The sequence below is a fragment of the Macaca nemestrina genome, chromosome 1 (assembly GCF_043159975.1).
Source record: "Macaca nemestrina isolate mMacNem1 chromosome 1, mMacNem.hap1, whole genome shotgun sequence".
Classification (NCBI taxonomy): Eukaryota; Metazoa; Chordata; class Mammalia; order Primates; family Cercopithecidae; genus Macaca; species Macaca nemestrina.
Genome location: NC_092125.1, coordinates 56,761,001 through 56,780,355, shown reverse-complemented (window position 1 = coordinate 56,780,355; position 19,355 = coordinate 56,761,001). Strand labels below are relative to the sequence as shown.

Below are 19,355 nucleotides of genomic sequence, written 5' to 3'. Positions count from 1 at the left end.
TTCCAGAATAACTTATAAGATTTGAAGAATGGGAGAGGCATATTCTAGGAAGTGGGAAGAGCATGGAGTGAGGTAGCTAGAGAGAGTAACACCTAGATGCCTCTTAGAAAATACAGAGAAACCAGTGCACCTGGAGCTTAATGGACACTGGGGAAGCAGTGGGAAATGAAGCATAATATGTGATGATGTGACAATAACAAAATATTTTCTCTACACTGACTATTCTTTGAAAAAAGTATATATGGCACACTCACTCAAAAAGATTAAAATATCTGAAAAGACTAATCCTATTGAAAGAAAATATAAAAGAGTCGTAAAGAATTTCTCTGCATGAAAGGAATGAAAACAAATTTTTCAGGAACAAATCACTCCTATACTATTTAAAGTTATAGAGTATAGGCTTCGCACAGTGGCTCACGCCTGTAATCCCAGCACTTTGGGAGGTAAGGTGGGCAGATCACTTAAGATCAGGTGTTCCAGGTCAGCCTGGCCAACATGGTGAACCCCCGTCTCTACTAAAAATACAAAAATTAGCCGAGTATGGTGGTGCATGCCCGTAATCCCAGCTACTTGGGAGGCTGAGGCAGGAGAATCGCTTGAACCTGGGAGACGGAGGTTGCAGTGAGCTGAGATCACGCCACTACACTCCAGTCTGGGTGACAAAGTGAGACTCTGTCTCGAAAAAATAATAATAAAAATTTTTAAAAAGTTATATGATATAGAAAAACAGGAACATATAAGCAATATGTTTATCAGATCAGTGTAACCTTTATACCAAATTTAATAAGAATGATGTCATCCAACGCCTATGTCAACAACATCTCTACTCACTGAATGATCTCCTTTTTGAATATCTACTAATAAAGACAATAAAATAATAGACTTGATTTCAATAATACTCTGAGAGAGTAGCACACAATGACAGAGCAGGGGTTTTTCTCTTAGAATGTGACAATGGTTTTGCATCATATAAACAAATCACACCAGGCCATCACAACTATGGCATCATCTATCATAATGCCATAAAAATCGATAAAATCTAACCGACATTTCCAGTTCAAAAACAAAACCAAAAAGTTTATAAATAAAAAAAAACATTTCTTTAAGTGATAAAGAATATGGGCCGGGCACAGTGGCTCACGCTTGTAATCCCAACAATTTGGGAGGCTGAAGCAGGTGGATTACTTGAGGTCAGGAGTTCCAGACCATCCAGGCCAACATGGTGAAACCCCATCTCTACTAAAAATACAAAAATTTGCCGGGTGTGGTGGCAGGTGCCTGTAATTCCAGCTACTCGGGAGGCTGAGGCAGAAGAATGACTTGAACCCAGGAGGCAGAGGTTGCAGTGAACTGAGATCGCACCACCACACTCCAGCCTGGGCAACAGAGCAAGACTCCATCTCAAAACAAAAAACAACAACAACAAAAAAACACAACAACAAAACAAAACAAAAAAAGAATATGGAGTCATTTGTCAACATCATATTAAAAAGTTAACTATGGAAATTTCTATTTAACAGGAATAAAAGTGACAGATACATTTGTTTAAAAATAAAAAGGGAAATTATGTAAGACTTAAAGTGCTGTGAAGAAAATTAAAAGGCAAATTATAAACCGATAACAACATTTATTACGCATGTGACAAAGAGTTTACTATCACTAATATTCAAAGCATTTCTCCAGAGAAAACTGGATAAAAGAGGTAAAGAATAACACACAGAACAATAAGTAAAGAAACTTCATTAAAATAAAGTTTTTTACCATATTTCAACCCCCAAATATATTTCATACCATATTTCAACCTCCAAATAAAGAAAAAGAAAGGCATATTCAGTGTTGGTGAACTTCTCAAGAAGCAGTCATTTCATGCACTGATACACAAGGACAATTTGGTAAATTTTATAGAAAAAAAAAGTTACATATCCAAAAAATCCCAAAATACGTATACATTCCTTCTAACCCAATAAATGCATTATTAGGAATTTATGAAACAAATTATTAAAGACATATTCAAAAATTTTGCTTTACCAATAAGTGTGTTATTTGAATGTTGTTTATATTAGAGACCAACATAGTTATAGTTAATAGAATATGATGAAGCCATACATAGAATATTTTGGTCATTAAATACTACACAGTAGTTAAATATTTAACATAGAAAGGTGTGCATGATATAATGATGTATTAAAAATACAGTTTACCAAACTGTATTCTGAATGTTGATAATACATGTGTTAAATGCATAGAAATGTGTATACTATGAAAATATATGTACAAAATATGATCAGTAGACAGTGAGATAATGAGTATTTTAAATTCTGTATGCTCACTAGTATTTTCTAGGATTTATTTCAAATATTTTCTAATCTCAAGGTACGTGTGAAATTTTGCAAGTGAAAAATTCCACATTAATAAAGACAGAAAGCCAAAGTAAAGAAAAGGTAGATTTGGTAAAGTAATAATCTGTTGTGCATAAAGTGTTGTGCTTCTTAACACAGAAGCAATAATTTAACTATAATTAAGTCATATTGAAGTTCTAAAATATTCCAATGAAACATTTGCTTTACACCACTGACTTTAGTTATAGGAATAAAAATTTTCAAGTCAAAAAATTGAGACTTTTTAAGTATGATTCCATTAACATCAGAGCTTCTCAATCTCATGTGAACAGTGATCTTAAAGTTATTCAAGTACTATGAATCAATCATTATCATGTATGTTGGTACTATAGTAATGTAGAGAGCATACTTTTACCTTAAGATTGTAGTATGTTGAATACTGAAGATTGTTTACAGAGAAATTGCACTTAGATTGTGACAGATTTCTAACTAGAGTATTTCCAGCTTCGACTTCCAGATGGTAAAGTCCAATGGGGCCATTAACGTCCCCGGGAGCCTCACACTTGACACGCATACTATTACCTGATATGGAGACAATCACGTTCTGGACCTGGCTTGGAGCTATTAAAATGAAGAAAGATTTGTCATTAATAATTTAATAGAGGCATATGTAAATTATTTGACAATACTTGGATACAGTATAAAGTATTTTAAGTGTTAGCTTGGGGATTATAAATGAGAAAGTTATGATAGTACATAAATTAAAAAGCAATATAGAAACCCTGAAAAATAAATCACTTATTTATTTGGTAAGTATTAGCATATAGGTTGTACATGAAGCCATGTGAGTTATTGCAATCCCTGAAGGAGAGTGTGTAGAATTAAAGAATAGAGAAAAAGGGAGGGGAGTGGGGAAGAGAGGGAGTTTTGTGAGAGGAGAGGAAAAATGTTGTTGATTGGGAAACCTCTAAGGCCTATTATACAATCCAGACCCTCCTTTCCTACAGTGCTAATGTTATCCTGGTAAACTCCTAGATGGGTTCTTCAGGAATAGAAACAAATTGTCTGCATTTTCTGTGATATAGAAACTCAAGAAAACAACAAATGCATAGAGCTCCAGGATCTGAACTTTCAAACCAAAACCTAAATGACCTTAAAAGTGTTTCACATTCAGCCGCAAACAGCACATTTCTTCACAAATACAGAGCTCGTTAGGGTCTCTGGAGCTATAGATGCTGCCTTAAAACAGGGCATTTCTTCTTCCCTGTCCTCGATGGAGGTTAGCAGATCTAGCTTTCGGCCTGGAAACTATGGAGAGATTATACTAGTGGCAAGAGCCAAACGCCATTGAAAGGAAATCTTAAATGGATAACGTGACATAAAATAAAATAGTAAGTAGTTGAGGGTAATGAAGAGAAGAAAATGTTAATAACATATTATATTTTATGAAATGTTTTATCAGGTGAACAGAGGTCAGTAGGCTAATGCTTTATGAGACACTGCTAGGTTTCTGATTACAATTAATATTTCCAGATAGTAAAGACAACAGCAAACAGTGAATGTTTTAATCTAAGTTGGTTAGGTAGTTAACTGCTTGAAATTTTACAAACTGACGCCAGTTAAGATGCTTTTATGCTTTGTTCTTAAAATTCTATGACTACATCTGAAGAAGAGAGAGAATCCAGGATAACGGTTTTCTGAATTTTTTGATTTTACATGTTTATAAGCCCTAGATATTAACAAATGTGCCAGGTAAATGTTTTAGCTAGAATAAAGATAGAAATATTGTAGGCTCGTAAGTTCATACTGTGTCCGGAATTGGTGGGTTCTTGGTTTGGCTGACTTCAAGAATGAAGCTGCGGACCCTCACAGTATTACAGTTCTTATAGATGGTGTGTCTGGAGTTTGTTCCTTCTGATGTTGGGAGTGTTCTGAGTTTCTTCCTTCTGGTGGGTTCGTACTGGCCTCAGGAGTGACGCTGCAGATCTTCCCGGTAAGCGTTACAGCTCATAAAGATGGCATGGACCCAAAGAGTGAGCGGCAGCAAGATTTATTGCAAAGAGCCAAATAACAAAGCTTCCACAGTGTGGAAGGGGACCAGAACAGGTTGCCGCTGGCTGGCTCAGGCAGTCTGCTTTTATTCCCTTATCTGACCCCACCCACATCCTGCTGATTGGTCCATGTTAAGGAGAGCTTATTGGTCTATTTTCCAAACCTTGAGCTAGACACAGTGTGCTGATTGGTGTATTTACAATTCCTTAGATAGACATAAAGGTTTTCCAAGTCACACTAGACCCAGGACAGTTCAAGCGAGGTGAATGTGGGGCAGAAGTGCTGGGGAACCTGGTGCAACCTCCGCAGCTGCTGGTCCGGGTGCTAAACCCCTCACTGCCCTGGGCGGGACTTGCCAGCTGGCCGCTCCAAGTGTGGGGCCGTGGAGCCCGCACCCACCCGAAACTAGCACTGACCTGTGAGCCGCTGGCCTGTGAGCGCCATGCACAGCCCCCATTCCCACCGGCACCTCTCCTTCCACACCTCCCTGCAAGCCCCCGCAAGCAGAGGGAGCTGGCTCCGGCCTCAGCCAGCCCAGAGAGGGGCTCCCACAGTGCAGTGGTGGGCTGAAGGACTCTTGAAGCACTGCCAGAGTGGATGCCGAGGCAGAGGATGCCCCAAGAGGGAGGGCTGCTAGCACGTTGTCACCTCTCAATGCCTTGCTTTTTACCATTTATGGAAAGAAGCATTAAAACATATAACTTACGTGCACTTTCAGTTGTGAAATTACATGTTGCAGCAGTTCCATTACGTTGCACTTTTGCAATGATGTAGGCATGTAATGATAAACTATAGTTTGTATAAGGTTTCAAATTTTGCAAATGATATGTTGTCAGGTGTTTATCCAGACTGAGGCATTTTTTTGCTGAGGAAAAACGTGAAAAAATTTAGTAAGTCATTAAAAGTCAGTACTACCACATATCTAATTTGGTCTCTACATCATATTGTTCCAAGTGGACTTCAAACTATTGAGTGATTGAAAAATAAGTACATCCTTGATACTCAAAAGTACCTACAATTATCAGCCAGTGTATTGAAGAAATTCAGTTATCATTGGTAAAATTAAATATTGAAAAATTATGGTTTTATATCATTAATTTGGTACATAAAATATTTAATGAGTTCAGACTCATTTGTAAAGATGATCTCTTTTTTTTCTGAGAAAACACAGCCCCCAGTGAACACTATAAGTCTTGAGTTGCATGTTTCAGAGTGATTCTTTTTTGGAAAACCTTTTCTGATATGTAATCTCCAAACTTTGAACATCGATCAGTATTAGCTACTGTTTTGAATGTTACATGCAGAATCCATTTGATCATCAGTCATTAGGTTGATTCTATCATAGTAATTTGAACACTAGAGTAATTAATGGGAGTTGTGAGAATGAGGAAGTTTCATGCTGGAAGTGGAATTAAGCTGTTCATTGAAAGGTAAGTGGAACTGAGTACGTGTAAGGGAGAAAAGAAAACCTTACAGACAAAAGAAGGAATGTTTTTGAGTTTAGGGACAAACCTGATCAGGACAACAGCTCTGGCTGGGGAGGCATATGAGAAGTAGGACAGTGTCTAAGTGTGTTTTCACACTCAAGCAGAAGAGTTAGCACTTGTTAAGTAAAAAAATCACCAGCTGCTGCTATTTTTGAGTAGCCAAGTGACATCAGGAAAGAGGATGATTAGAGTGACAACATGTTTCTGGAGAGCAGTTACAGTGATAATAATAATATAATATCAATAATGATTTTAAAAAACAATAACTCACTGTATGTGCCAAGCACTGTTTCAAGGGGTATACATGAAATAATTAATTTAACCATCACTGCAACTATTATCTGGCACTCAGTATCATCTGATTTTACAGATGACAAAACTGAGCCACAGAGAGATTAAGCAATTTGTTCTATTTTTTTTCTTTAAAAAATAAAAGGCATTACACAAAATAACTTCCAGCGACATCATGGTGGTCTTGAAAGGTGCCTATTGCTTTCAATAACTTTTGAAAAATAATCCTTTAAATCCAATCAAAGCACAAAAGGTCTCTTCCCCAATTATCCAATTACCAAGAAGCTTCACTGTCACTTGCCCTCATTAAGTTAATGAGATAAAACTGCAGTTCTCCAAAATATTTTATGCTAAAAATGTGAGAAAAAACAAACAAACACACTTGGGAGGCCAAGGCGGGCGGATCATGAGGTTAGGAGATCAAGACCATCCTGGCTAACACAGTGAAACTCCGTCTCTACTAAAAATACAAAAAAATTAGCCGGGCATAGGAGCGGGCGCCTGTAGTCCCAGCTACTCCGTAGGCTGAGGCAGGAGAATGGCGTGAACCTGGGAGGCTGAGCTTGCAGTGAGCCGAGAGGCGCCACTGCACTCCAGTCTGGGCGACAGCAAGACTCCGTCTCAAACAAACAAACAAACAAACAAACACAGGAGCAAAAAGAAAACAGATCAAGCTACTGAACTTGAACATCTATCACATTTTCTGTTAACCTCAGTTTCATCATATGAACTATGAAGATATGTGTGCACATCTCCACTGAGTTATTAAAATAGTTGATAAAATCTTTAAATAATACATAATAAAAAATAGCTGCTAAATGAAGAAAACTAAATTAATGTCAATTGCATTTTTTGTCCTCTTTTAATCCCTCTCTTTTAGAGACACTGAAAAAATTAAATTGTGAAGTAATGAAGTGAAATTTAATATCTGATTAAAAAGTAATACAAACTGCAAATTTCATAGACTTTCTTCCTGTGGATTTTTAATAGTACTTTTATTTAAAATGGTGAGAAAAGTTAAATTGCCTTAACAATACTATAATCCTATCAACTCTCTTTGCTTTAGGTAACACGGGAGGGGAGAGAGGTGTATGTTTGAGATGAAGAAGAAAACAAAAGCAGAGCAGGCTGTTTAGAGTAGAGCTGGCTCCAAAGAGCCCTTTATGCAGTGTCAGGGCATGGTCCAAAGCTGCATTCAGTCACCAATCGGTGGCTTTGGAGAAAAGAAAACACACAGCCTGATATCATCTAGCCTCCCCTTCTCAGCCATTCAATCCCGTTTAAGTGTTCTATGCGGACAGCTATTAAATTTGAGTAACACTATTTAGTTGCCCAATAAGAAGGACCCATGCTAGTTGCCAGCAAACAAAGCAAAATTCAATGACTGCTACTAACTCATTACATCCTTTTTACCCTAATTATGCAAATACAGTGGAAATACAGTTTTAAAAAAAAACTGTGTAAAATTTAAAGAGCCATAGACGCATAAAATGTCTACCATATACTCTGACATCGACAATACTCTCTAGCAGAGAGAGTGTAGACATTGAAGAATGCAGCAAGGGAGAGTGAATAGAAGATTCAGAGAAGAGAAAAAAAAACGAACAATGTGTTCTCATAGAAGCTACACAAAGTGTTCGTAAAAGAGGTGTCCAATGAGGCAGACAGTACCTCTGTTGTTTTATCTTCCTGGAATTTCCATTTTTTCTTCCCCATAGACTTAACTTTTAAATTTACCGTAACCTCAAATATGTTATATATATTTCTTTTCCTTGGCCTTTGAATGTTAATTTGAAAACTACATGCATATCTAACTTTGCTTTAGTAGTCTGATTATTAAGACCTAAGGACACTAGCAAAAAGAAAAAAAGGCCATTAAAATATAAAATAATATAATGAAGAAAAATAGTCTTTCACTTTTCAAGTTTTGAAATTTATGTCTGGTTCCTTCCCCACAGCACAGAGTGACAGAATTCTGTAAGAGGTTCACTTCACTCCTATTTTTTTTTTTTTTTTTTTTTTTTTTTTGAGACGGAGTCTGGCTCTGTTGCCCAGCCCAGGCTGGAGTGCAGTGGCGCGATCTCGGCTCACTGCAAGCTCCGCCTCCCGGGTTCACGCCATTCTCCTGCCTCAGCCTCCCGAGTAGCTGGGACTACAGGCGCCCACAACCGCGCCCGGCTAATTTTTTGTAATTTTTAGTAGAGACGGGGTTTCACCGTGGTCTCGATCTCCTGACCTTGTGATCCGCCCGCCTCGGCCTCCCAAAGTGCTGGGATTACAGGCGTGAGCCACCGCGCCCGGCCCTTCACTCCTATTTTAACCTATGGATAAAAGAATAGAGAAAGGGTTATCCCAGGCATTGAGGATGATGCTCTGAGATACTCCACTGATGTTATTTTCTACAAACATTTTAGATCCTTTAAATTGTCCAGAAGATATTTGTTCTCTTAAATAGCACATCATTTGAACATTTCATGAGTAAACTAGTCATAGCACATTTCTTTCTTGTTTTTTGTTTTTTTGTTTTTTTAATATATTACTTCTGCAGAAGTCTAATTCTAAACTTAGAACTATGCTCCCAAGATTATACCAACCTGGTCTCAGTGGTTACATGGGCCCATGCTCATTTTTATTCACCCAACATTTTGTCTGTATTATTAGCTGAAACAAGTTTTACAAGGGGTTTACTTGTTTGTTGGTTTGTTTAGAAGTCTGAATGATGAGTTCAAAGTGGTTAAAATCACTTACATAATACTTGCAAGACCGAAATGAGTATTGTCATCCAGAGATTTTCTGTCTCTAGGCTTTGCAGCACAAAGATTTAAACTAAGATCAAGAAAGACAAGCCAATATTTAGAATGTTCTAGATTTTAGTCATTTCTGAGACTGGAAAGCTTTGAATGAGTGGAAGCAGTTTTAAGATCTGGGTGTATACTATGACTATCCAGTCTCTCAGCAGAGAGCTTCGTGGCTCACTGGCTCGATCAAAATTTCTAGTACTTTCAAATTCTTGATTTCTCTTTTCTGATGAAATTAAATTCTACACAGATTACCTGTCTTGTTTACATAACAGAGAGTAAAATTATGAAATGATCTTTGAGGGGGATTCCAGGTAATTACTCCTTGATGTGCATCTTCATGTCTACAAACAACATTCTGAGGCTGTCCTGGAACTGTTAAAAGAATAAGAACGTTAAGTAATATGAAAAATAAGACCTGGATAAAGCATTCTTCATATTATAAGCATGCATTATTGATAACCATGTTTTGACAAATGATGAATTAAAAATAAAATTTAAAGAAATGCATCTGGGCTTATTTAATTTGTTTTAGAGTAAATTCCTTCAACAAAGTAAATGTCACACCAGATTGGCATTGTGAAACCTAAGCATTCCACTGACTTGAAGATATCTGAGAACCCCCTCTTCCTTTCATACACATTATTCATATATATTATTACCCAGATACTACCTACAAATCCGGAGATTTGTAGGTTTTGCTGTGCTGAAAACCTAGCATTCACAGCACTAATAAATGTAGCAATCATTGAGTAGCACTTGTCATTGCTTTCAGTAACTAGTCATTTGAAACTGAGAAAAACTGATAAATGTTTAAATAAAGTGAATGAAGTAAAATTGACATTAAAATGTACCCATTTGAGGTATAGTTTAATGAGTTTTAACAAATGTATACATCCACATAACCAACACCACAATCAGGATGAAGAAAATTTCTGTGATCCCAAAATGTCCTTCTGTGACACTTCCCAGTCAACTCAGTTCCTTTGACCAGACTCACATAGCGTCTGATCAAATTTCTGTTACTACAGATTAAATTTGTCTTTTTACCCATTGCATGTAAATAAAATTAAACAGTAAGTACTTTTTCACACCTAACATATTGCACTCAATGTAATGTTCTGAAGATTCATCCATTTAGTTGCATGTGTCATAGTTACCTTTTAAAAATCTATCAGTAGTTATTGTAAAGATATACCATGTTTTACCTATGATTCAGCAGTTAATACACATTTGGGCTGTTTCCAGGTTTTGGCTACTATGAATGAATCTGCTTTGTCATGTTTCCTCTTTGGTAAATACCTGTAGTGAAATTCCTGGGTCATGGCTGCACATCCTAACCAATAGTAGTATCTGTCTTTTTAAGTTTAGTCATTTGAATGGATGTATAGTATTATCATCTCGGTATTGTTTTAATTTGCATTTCTCAGATAACTAATGATGTTGAGCATCATTTAATGTGTTTATTAACCGCTTATATATCCTCTTTTGTGAAGTATATATTAAAAATGTTTGTCCATTTTCAATTGAGCTATTTTATTCCTTATTTTGCAGCTGAAAGAGCTCTCTATATGTTCTGAAAAAACTTCTGTTGTTGAAAAATTTAATTTTGATTTTTACAAATGATTTATTACTTTTTTATTTCCTTAATGGCTTCATCCAAAGAGCAGGAATGTTAAATTTTGATGAACTCCAATTCATCAAAAAATTTTTATGTTTCTTGCTTTTGTGCCCTAAGAAATCTTTGCTGAAGGCACACATTTTCTCCTATGTCTTTTGATTAGAATTTTTATAATTATAGCTTTAGTATTTAGGTCTGGAATTCATTTTGAATTAATTTTTATGTTTGTTGAGAGGTGAGAGCTGATGTTCATTTTCTTTCTACAGAGATACCAGTATCATTAGTTGAAAAGACTATTTTTCTCCCACTGATTTTTGTGCTTTTTTCAAATATAAAACATAGTTTTCTGGGATTTCTATTTTGTTTCACTGATTCATAAAGAATGTAATAATTGTGGTACTTATAAAAATATATTAAAATTTTCTAGTTATGCTGAGGATATAGTTTTTACATAGTTTTATTTGCTCTTCTTGTAGCTATATATTATTTTGGAGGATTATAAGGAGACATGGATTTAGGCAGCCTCTTTAGCCTTCAACTACCCTTTTTATATAAAACTTAGAATCACGGGCCAGGCATGGTGGCTCATGCCTGTAATTCCAGCACTTTGGGAGGCCGAGGTGGGCAGATCACGAGGTCAGGAGATCAAGACCATCTTGGCTAACACGGTGAAACCTCGTCTCTACTAAAAATACAGAAAATTAGCCGGGTGTGGTGGCGGGCACCTGTAGTCCCAGCTACTTGGGAGGCCGAGGCAGAGAGTTGCTTGAACCCAGGAGTCGAAGGTTGCAGTGAGCCGAGATCGCCCACTGCACTCCAGTCAGGGTGACAGAGCGAGACTCCGTCTCAAAATCAAATCAAAACAAAACAAAACAAAACTTAGAATCACATTAGTAAGCTGTGTCAAAAATTTCTCAATATTATCGTTAATAAACAAGTTCAGTAATGTGACAGATTGCAAGATCAATACAGAAAAAGCAATTGTATTTTTGTACATTAGTAACAAATCTGAAAATGTGATTAAGAAAACAACAGCATTATAACCAGGTATAAACTTAAACTAGAAATAAATTTAACAAAAGAATTATAAGACTAATGCACTGAAAACTACAAAACATTTTGAAAATAAATTAAAGAAGAAGACACCTTGTGTTCATGAACTGGAAGACTAACATGGTTAAGATGGCAATATTTCCCAAATTGATCTACAGATTCAGTGCAACCCCCGAAAGAATCCCAGATGACTTCTTCATAAAAATTGAAAAGTTGATCCTAAAGTTCATACAGAATTCCAAGTTCCCTTAGATATTCTAAACAATCTTGAGAAAAAGTAACAATTTGGGGGAACTTACAGTTTCCAATTTCAAAGTTTACTACAAAGCAGCAGTAATTGACAGTGTAAGCATGACATATAAATCTATAAAATAAATCTGAAAGTTCAGAAATAAACCCATCATTATGGTCAACTAATTTTTGATATGAATGGCAAGACTATTCAATGGGAGAATAAATAGTGTTTTCAGCAAATGGCACTAAAAAATTAGATGGCCATAAGCAACAAAATGAAATTAGACTCTTACCTCACCCCGTATACAAATATTAACTCAAAGTAGGTAACAGAGCTAAATTTAAGAGCTAATGCTATAAAATTTTTAGAACAAAACATATGGATAAATCTGCATGACTTGGCAATGGACTTTTACATATGACACCAAAAGCATAAGCAAAAGAAGTAAAAATAGATAAATTGAGCTTCGTTGAAATAAAAAGCATATGCTTAAAAAGTATCAAAAACAATAAAAAGACAACTCATTTCCTATGATTCTCAAGGAATTATAAGAACATGAAAAGGAAAGCAATTTTATATATAAATGTAAGTAACATACTCACTCCCAAAATCTGTTTTTATAAGTTTGGTTATATTAATATACTTGTGGTCCTTATAGAGTATTTCTGAGTCACACTTATACTCATATTCAGGTTCAAGGTTTTCTAAATTAATGTCTTCCTTATTATATGTTTTATTACCTGAAATAAAGAAATATTTCAAATGAGTATATCTATGCAATATTTCACACACACATTTATTTTCTAATTTCACATTTATAATTCTCTATTTAATATTTATCAGATTGAAACATCCATGGAGATTGTCAAAATAATAAAAGTAAAAGATCCTGAAAATAATTTTGCTACATTCCACTTTTAAGAAAATACAGGCTGAGTTTCCCTTATTCAAAATTCCTGGCACCAGAAGTGTTTTGGATTTAGTTTTTTTTTTTTTTTTTTTTTTCAGATTTTGGAATATTTGCATATAAATGATAAGATATCTTGGGGATAGGACACAAGTTCAAATTCAAAATTCATTTATGTTTCATATATACCTCATATATGAATAGCTTGAGGTCATTTATTTTTCTCTGGGGATGCTGACTAAATTCTGTGTTGTGTTTCTGCATTTTGACTATGACCAGTCACTTTAGGTCACATGTAAAATTTTTCACTTGTTTGAGCCACATCATGTTGGCACTCAAAAAGTACTGAATTCTGAGAACATTTTGGATTCTGGGTTTTCAGATTAGGGATGCTCAATCTGTATATAGCAAATATAACTTAAAGTTGAGATTGCACCTCAGCTAGTCTTTGTCTAACAGATTCTCTAGAGAAAACATTTTATTATCATTGGTCTGTCTTATGTTTGCTGTTCCTTTCCTCATCCGCTTGCCTCATGGCCATGAATCTATACGATGATGATTATGTAATGATTACACCCAGTGCAATGCTCCATCCTCTATGTGTGTATCTGTGGATGTACGTGCATGCACATGCACACCTGTGCACATCTATCTGTCATGCCAGCTATGGCCTGGCAGATGGCTTTATGTCAAAGGGTGGGAGAGTTCATCGCATTAAATTCAAATACACTTTAAAAATACTATCTCAATTATTAGTTGTCTCAATTCAAACCCAAACATATCCCTAGATGCACTTGCTCTTCTTTTTCTGCTTTCTTGTTATTTAAGTGTTCTTGAACTTGTGTATCAATTTTGTTGATGCAGAATGGAAAAAGTAAACTCTTGAACCATACAATCTTGTATTTGTTTTCCTTCATAACAGAGTTCGTGTATTATTATTTTCTTATAACACCCTTATCTCATGATCTCTTCAACAATGCCTGTGTATAATAATTGCCAAGAAAATTATTGTAAATTAATTGACTTTTAATTTTTAGATATTTATTTTTCATGAGAAATATTCATTTTGTGAATTTGTTTGAATGGTATAAATAATTTAATTATTTGACTCTAAATATACCAGAGACCAAGAAAAAGACAAGAAAGAAAAAAGACAAACAGAGGGAGAAAAGAGAGGCAGAGAGGAAGAGAGAAAGGACAGAGAGTAAAATTAAATAATATCTAGAGCAACATTGTACTACAAAAAAAAAAAATTCTCTGGTCAATGTTATATTCTTACCACATTGAAATCTGTAGGTAATTTTACTTTTATCACAAGCAAAGGTTTCAATAATTTTCCATTTTAAACAAATAGTGGTATTTGCTTTTACATCCGGTGTACAATCATCTAACCGAAACTTTTCAACCTCTGTCAAGAAGATACAGAAATAAATTTGATTAGTATTTCATAATGTGTGCCCCAAGCCCTCACTAATTCCTAACTTGTCAGTTAAAGCCACTGAAATTATGCTAATAACAGAATTTGGTAAGTATTGAGATTGCTATGGGAAAAGTCTAATAACTCTAGGGATTTGGTGTTTTTTAAATTATTTACTTTATTATTTTTAGCACCATATATTTTGGTAGTGTTTCATTTATAAGTTATACTACATTAAAAAATGAAATGCAAGCAAACATTGATAAAATTGTAGCTTTTGCACATTTTAAAACAAACACTCATTCCGTTTTGTATTTTTGTTTATATCTTCAATTTTTGTTTACTCTTTACTTTGAATTGAATGATTATTATAAAGAGTATTGGGGGTTTCCTTCTCGGGAAATGCATTTTTAAGTATTGTTACCTTCTGCGTTTAATTAGTAATTTATCTCAGTAATATTTTGGGAAAATGAATAAATTAAATGGATTTTAACATATTTAAATGTTAATATATTAATAATCTCGAATTATTAAATGATATGACTTTTTTTTTTTAATTACACAGCTCTGGAATCCCTTTTCCAGAATGCTTTTGGCTAAGAGATGCTTCCCTGGAGTCTGCCCGACGCCTGTCACCCCCTCCTCTTTCCCAGCAGTAGCTTAGCTGACAAAACCAGCTTGATCTCCCTCACATGACCATAACCTTCCTCTTTTGAATGTATTTGTTCTTCCCGTACACATCAAATCCTTTCTGTTTCTCCCTAATATAATTAAGATAAATGTGTACTTAAAGCAGAATAAATATATGTACATATGTAATTAATGACTTCAGTTAAGTAGAGGAGAATAAAGAAAGCTTGTAGACAATCACTTAGCAGGATAAATCATATTTAGTATATATGAACATCTCCCTGTTAAAGAAGTAGAAGTGGTGATTTATGATTATAAACAGAAGGCTTATATGACTCTATCATTTTTACTTGGTTAAGAAAGCAGAAAGTTCACCCACTCTTTTCCAAGGGACTTCCTTTTCCTCAGCCCTGTTCTCTCACCAGACCAGTTCCTGTGACCAGTGGAGAACACCACACGCGAAAGTGTACTGATTTTATAAATTTATGAAAAGAAATAAATTGATATTTACCTGGTGGCACATCTAATTTTAATTCTTTATGACGATCTGTACATGAATTATGAGATACAAAAACAATCATTTCTTTACATTCTGGAAGATTAAGCACCTCATTGTTTGTGCAAATATTGTGTGTGTGATTATTGTTTGTACATTCCACATTCTCATTAACATTTAGCTTTGCTGTAAATAATTTAGTTTTGTTGTTATATAAGTAATCCACAGGGATGGTTGCATATTTTTCAGCTAAAAGAAAATAGAACATTGAGTGTTATCTTATTTTTCCAGAATAAACAAAACCACATTCATGCAAATGCCAAAATATCAAATCAACTAACCAAATATCCCCAAAAACATGAAAAGGAAGAAACATATCAGATGCCTCCCTATCATTTTTCTCGTAATTCTCTGTGCTTTACTGCCCTATCAACAACCCCAGCTTGTAAATTTATATTTGAATGATTACCAGATGAGTGTCTGTCTTCCTAGCTGGACTTGGAATTTCCATGAGAGCAAAGTCTGGTCTATTTTTATTATCACTGTAAATCTAGGAATATGCATAATATTTATCATTAATGGGAACTCACTAGTTACTTGTTGACTTGATGCACAAATAAATGATGCATCTGACACATTTATTCTTGCTTTATAATTTTCTTGTTTTCTAAAATGTAGTTATTAACTATCTGTCTCTTCATATATGTGGAGCAGTAATTACTCAGACACCAGAAGCCCTCATTCATTCCTTAACTTGGATAAAATTATGATTGATAATATACCTCCAAAGCACCTTTTTTTTTAGTGTCAACAATTTCTGCTGAGTGATAAAAATATCTTTACAACAAATATAAATTTATTAATTCATTGTTATTCACCAAAAATTATTAAGCCTTTGTCATGCATAAGACATGGTCACCAACACTAGGAATTCAAAGGCAAGTTAGATATAATCAGCTTTTAGAAATGTATCCTCCAATGTGAAGGCAGACACGTGCATGAATTGCAGGAGACATACAAACCTCTAAAATAAGATTATGCCAGAAATAATGTGGCACTAAAAAGAGAGAGATCTGTTCCATTTGGAAGGTATGGGACAGGATTTCCAGAGAAAGTGACTTAGTTTGTGTTTTAAAATATGGACAGGAAATAGAAAAATAGACATGGGGTTTGGGGAATGAGGTTGGAGCAGAATTCCAATTGTAGAGGAAGAGCAGGAGTGGCCACAGAGGCAGGAAGGAACAGTATATGTTTAGAAAACTGTAAGTGGGTGACTCATGCCTGTAATCCTAGCACTTTGGAAGGCTGAGGCGGGTTGATCACCTGAGGTCAGGAGTTCAAGACCAGCGTGGGCAACATGGTGAAACCCCATCTCTACTAAAAATAGAAAAATCAGCTGGGCTCAGTGGCATGTGCCTGTAGTCCCAGCTACTTGGGAGGCTGAGGCAGGAGAATCACTTGAACCTGGGAGGCAGAGGTTGCAGTGAACTGAGATTGTACCACTGCACTCCAGCCCAGGCAACAGAGTGAGAAAAAAAGAAAAGAAAAGAAAAGAAAAGAAAAGAAAAAGAAGGAAGGAAGGAAGGAAGGAAGGAAGGAAGGAAGGAAGGAAGGAAGGAAGGAAGGAAGGAAGGAAGGAGGGAAGGAGGGAGGGAGGGAGGGAAGAAAGGAAAGAAAGAAGGAAGGAAGGAAGGAAGGAAGGAAGGAAGGAAGGAAGGAAGGAAAGAAAACTGCAAGTGGTTCCATATTACTTAAGTGAAGAACATAAGGAGGCAATGATGCAAGAAGAGAGGAGGAGAGGTGAGTAACAACATGATTATAAAAGATAATATTAATTAAACATACATATGAAGGCCACTCTTTGCACTAAATGTACGGAAAGCTACTGAAGGCAGTGACTCCAGTGGTGAGACTTAGAAATGAATGGAGGAATAAGCCCTGATCATGAAGAACCACTTTGCTTCAACTGAGAATCAAGGAAGAAAATGAGAAAAAAAAAAAAAAAAGAGAGAGACAAACTGTTTTCAAGTATCTGCTTTGAACCAGCCCCTAACAAGCAAGACACAAAGAGAGAGAAAGAGAGAGAGATTTTTCCTCTTGATAAGCTTTGAAGGTATTATCCACATTTTATATTTATCATCACACTGAATCCTTGTCCTCCCCCTGTGCACCAACAAATTTGCTGTCATTTCATTTTTTTTCAAATACCTAAACTAAAATTAAGTAGCTTTACCAAAGTTGTCTAACTGGAAAATTTAGTTTTCAACTCTTATTTTGGATTCCAGGGTTATATGTGCAAGTTTGTTACAAAGGTATATTGCATGATGCTGGGGTTTGCAGTAAAATTGAATTCGACACCCAGGAAGTAGGCATAGTTCCCAATATAGGTAGTTTTCCAACCCTTGCCTTCCTCCCTCCATCATCGCTCTTGTATTTCCCAGTGTTTATCATTCCCAACTCTATGTCCCTGTGTAGCGAGTACACATCCTGGTACTCAAATCTAGGTCTGAATATAAAATCAAAACATCTTACTACTAAGAGATACTAGCTCTTAAAATTTGAGACTAGTCATTGGTGAGAAATTAGAGCCAGTGAGTTCAGCTTGCTAGTGGGTCCTGAAAGCTTGGAATAAAGAAAGATGTAATTGAAGTGCTATCCCAAAGTGAGGTATGCTGAGGTATATTTAAGTAAATAAACTTACCACATGTTGGCTTAGATGTAGTAGTAGCTGTAATGGAGGAAAAAAGAATGTAAATTACTAAAATTTTGCTTTAGACTATCTGCCATGTCATTTTGGGGATTTACAGTACTTCTACTTCACAAAGTCTATCCAGTTAGATTTAACAGAATATGAAGAATTTGCCTAGTACAGGTTTTCATTTCAAAACTTAAAGCATTATAAAGGAGTGAGCTAATTCTACAAACTTTTTCATGAATATACCCAATAAATGCAATTAGCAATATTAAGACTTTTAGGTACACATCTAATTGCAGTATGGCAACATGGCTGAAGATTCACACAGCCAAAAATATTTTAAAGGTCTTCATTTGTTTGATTAGTCTCGATGTCAATTTATATAATTATAATTCCCATAGTACGAAGTTCATACTTTTCGTTTACAAAAAAAAAAAAAAAAAAAAAAAGTCAGAGAAAAGGCAAGGACTGCTTCATTCTCTAGATTAGCTTTTGTAAGCTCTTTGCACATCTACTAGATCCAGGGTAACAAGTTGCTCTCTCAACAGATCGAGTAGTGTCTTGTGTGGGTGTATGCATTTCAGTGAATAATTGGGAGGACATGTGCTTTGTGTAAGCTAAGAGATCTCTGCTCATCTCGATTCTGGGTTGGAAGAATGTGGAGAGAATGGTGGGCTTGTAAGCTCTGATCAGCTTACTTGCTGATTCACACATACCAGTATTGCTGTAGCCACCCGTCAATGTCTCTTTCCTTTATCTCCATGCCCTCTCACTGCTTAACTGGAACTCTGCAACCAGCCCTATGCTGCTCACTGCTTGCAATGGACAGCCCCTTTGATGGGCCTGTTCTTTCCCATACTAAGACCTAAACCCCTGAGAGAAAAAGTTCCAGTAGATGTGGTTATTTCTCACACATGCTTTCTGATGGATTATGACAGTAACAATTATATCCTGATCTCATCAGCTGTTGCACTGCTAAGCAGAGAAATGTCTTCCTGCTGTTCCATCACCCTCAGGATTCAAACACTTAATGCAACTTAAAGAAAGCAGCCTGAGGTAGAGTGGGTAGAAGGCCCTTGTGAGAGCACATCACCAGGCACGTGGGGATTGTGTGGCTGTGACTGAGGGTAACGTCACCTATTGTTGGGGTTGAAATGACAGTGCTTCCAGAAGGGCTCAGAGTGGTTGTTTCAGAGGCATTAAGGTAGGAATCTGCAAGAAAATGAACAGAAGAATAAAAGTTAATGTGTTTGTTATATTGAAAGGTAAAAGAAAAACTCTTTAGCAAAGATAATTTCCTAATGGAATCTTTTCTCTGTGAGTCCTCTTTTGAT

The 19,355-nt window shown here is 35.7% G+C and overlaps 1 protein-coding gene across 4 annotated transcripts in view; it reads right to left on the bottom strand.

Annotated features, from left to right (window-relative positions):
* The window catches only part of LOC105484676 (protein tyrosine phosphatase receptor type C), a 123,169-nt gene that overhangs the window by 37,289 nt on the left and 66,525 nt on the right, over nt 1-19,355 (bottom strand). For all 4 annotated transcript variants that reach the window (XM_011746518.3, XM_011746519.3, XM_011746520.3 and 1 more), the window contains 8 exons: nt 19,159-19,233; nt 18,028-18,054; nt 15,342-15,575; nt 14,063-14,191; nt 12,479-12,616; nt 9,223-9,342; nt 5,098-5,256; nt 2,755-2,960 (listed from right to left, as the gene is read on the bottom strand). In XM_011746518.3, coding sequence (XP_011744820.2) covers nt 2,755-2,960; nt 5,098-5,256; nt 9,223-9,342; nt 12,479-12,616; nt 14,063-14,191; nt 15,342-15,575; nt 18,028-18,054; nt 19,159-19,233 — 1,088 coding nt within the window. The remainder of the gene's footprint in view (nt 1-2,754; nt 2,961-5,097; nt 5,257-9,222; nt 9,343-12,478; nt 12,617-14,062; nt 14,192-15,341; nt 15,576-18,027; nt 18,055-19,158; nt 19,234-19,355) is intronic.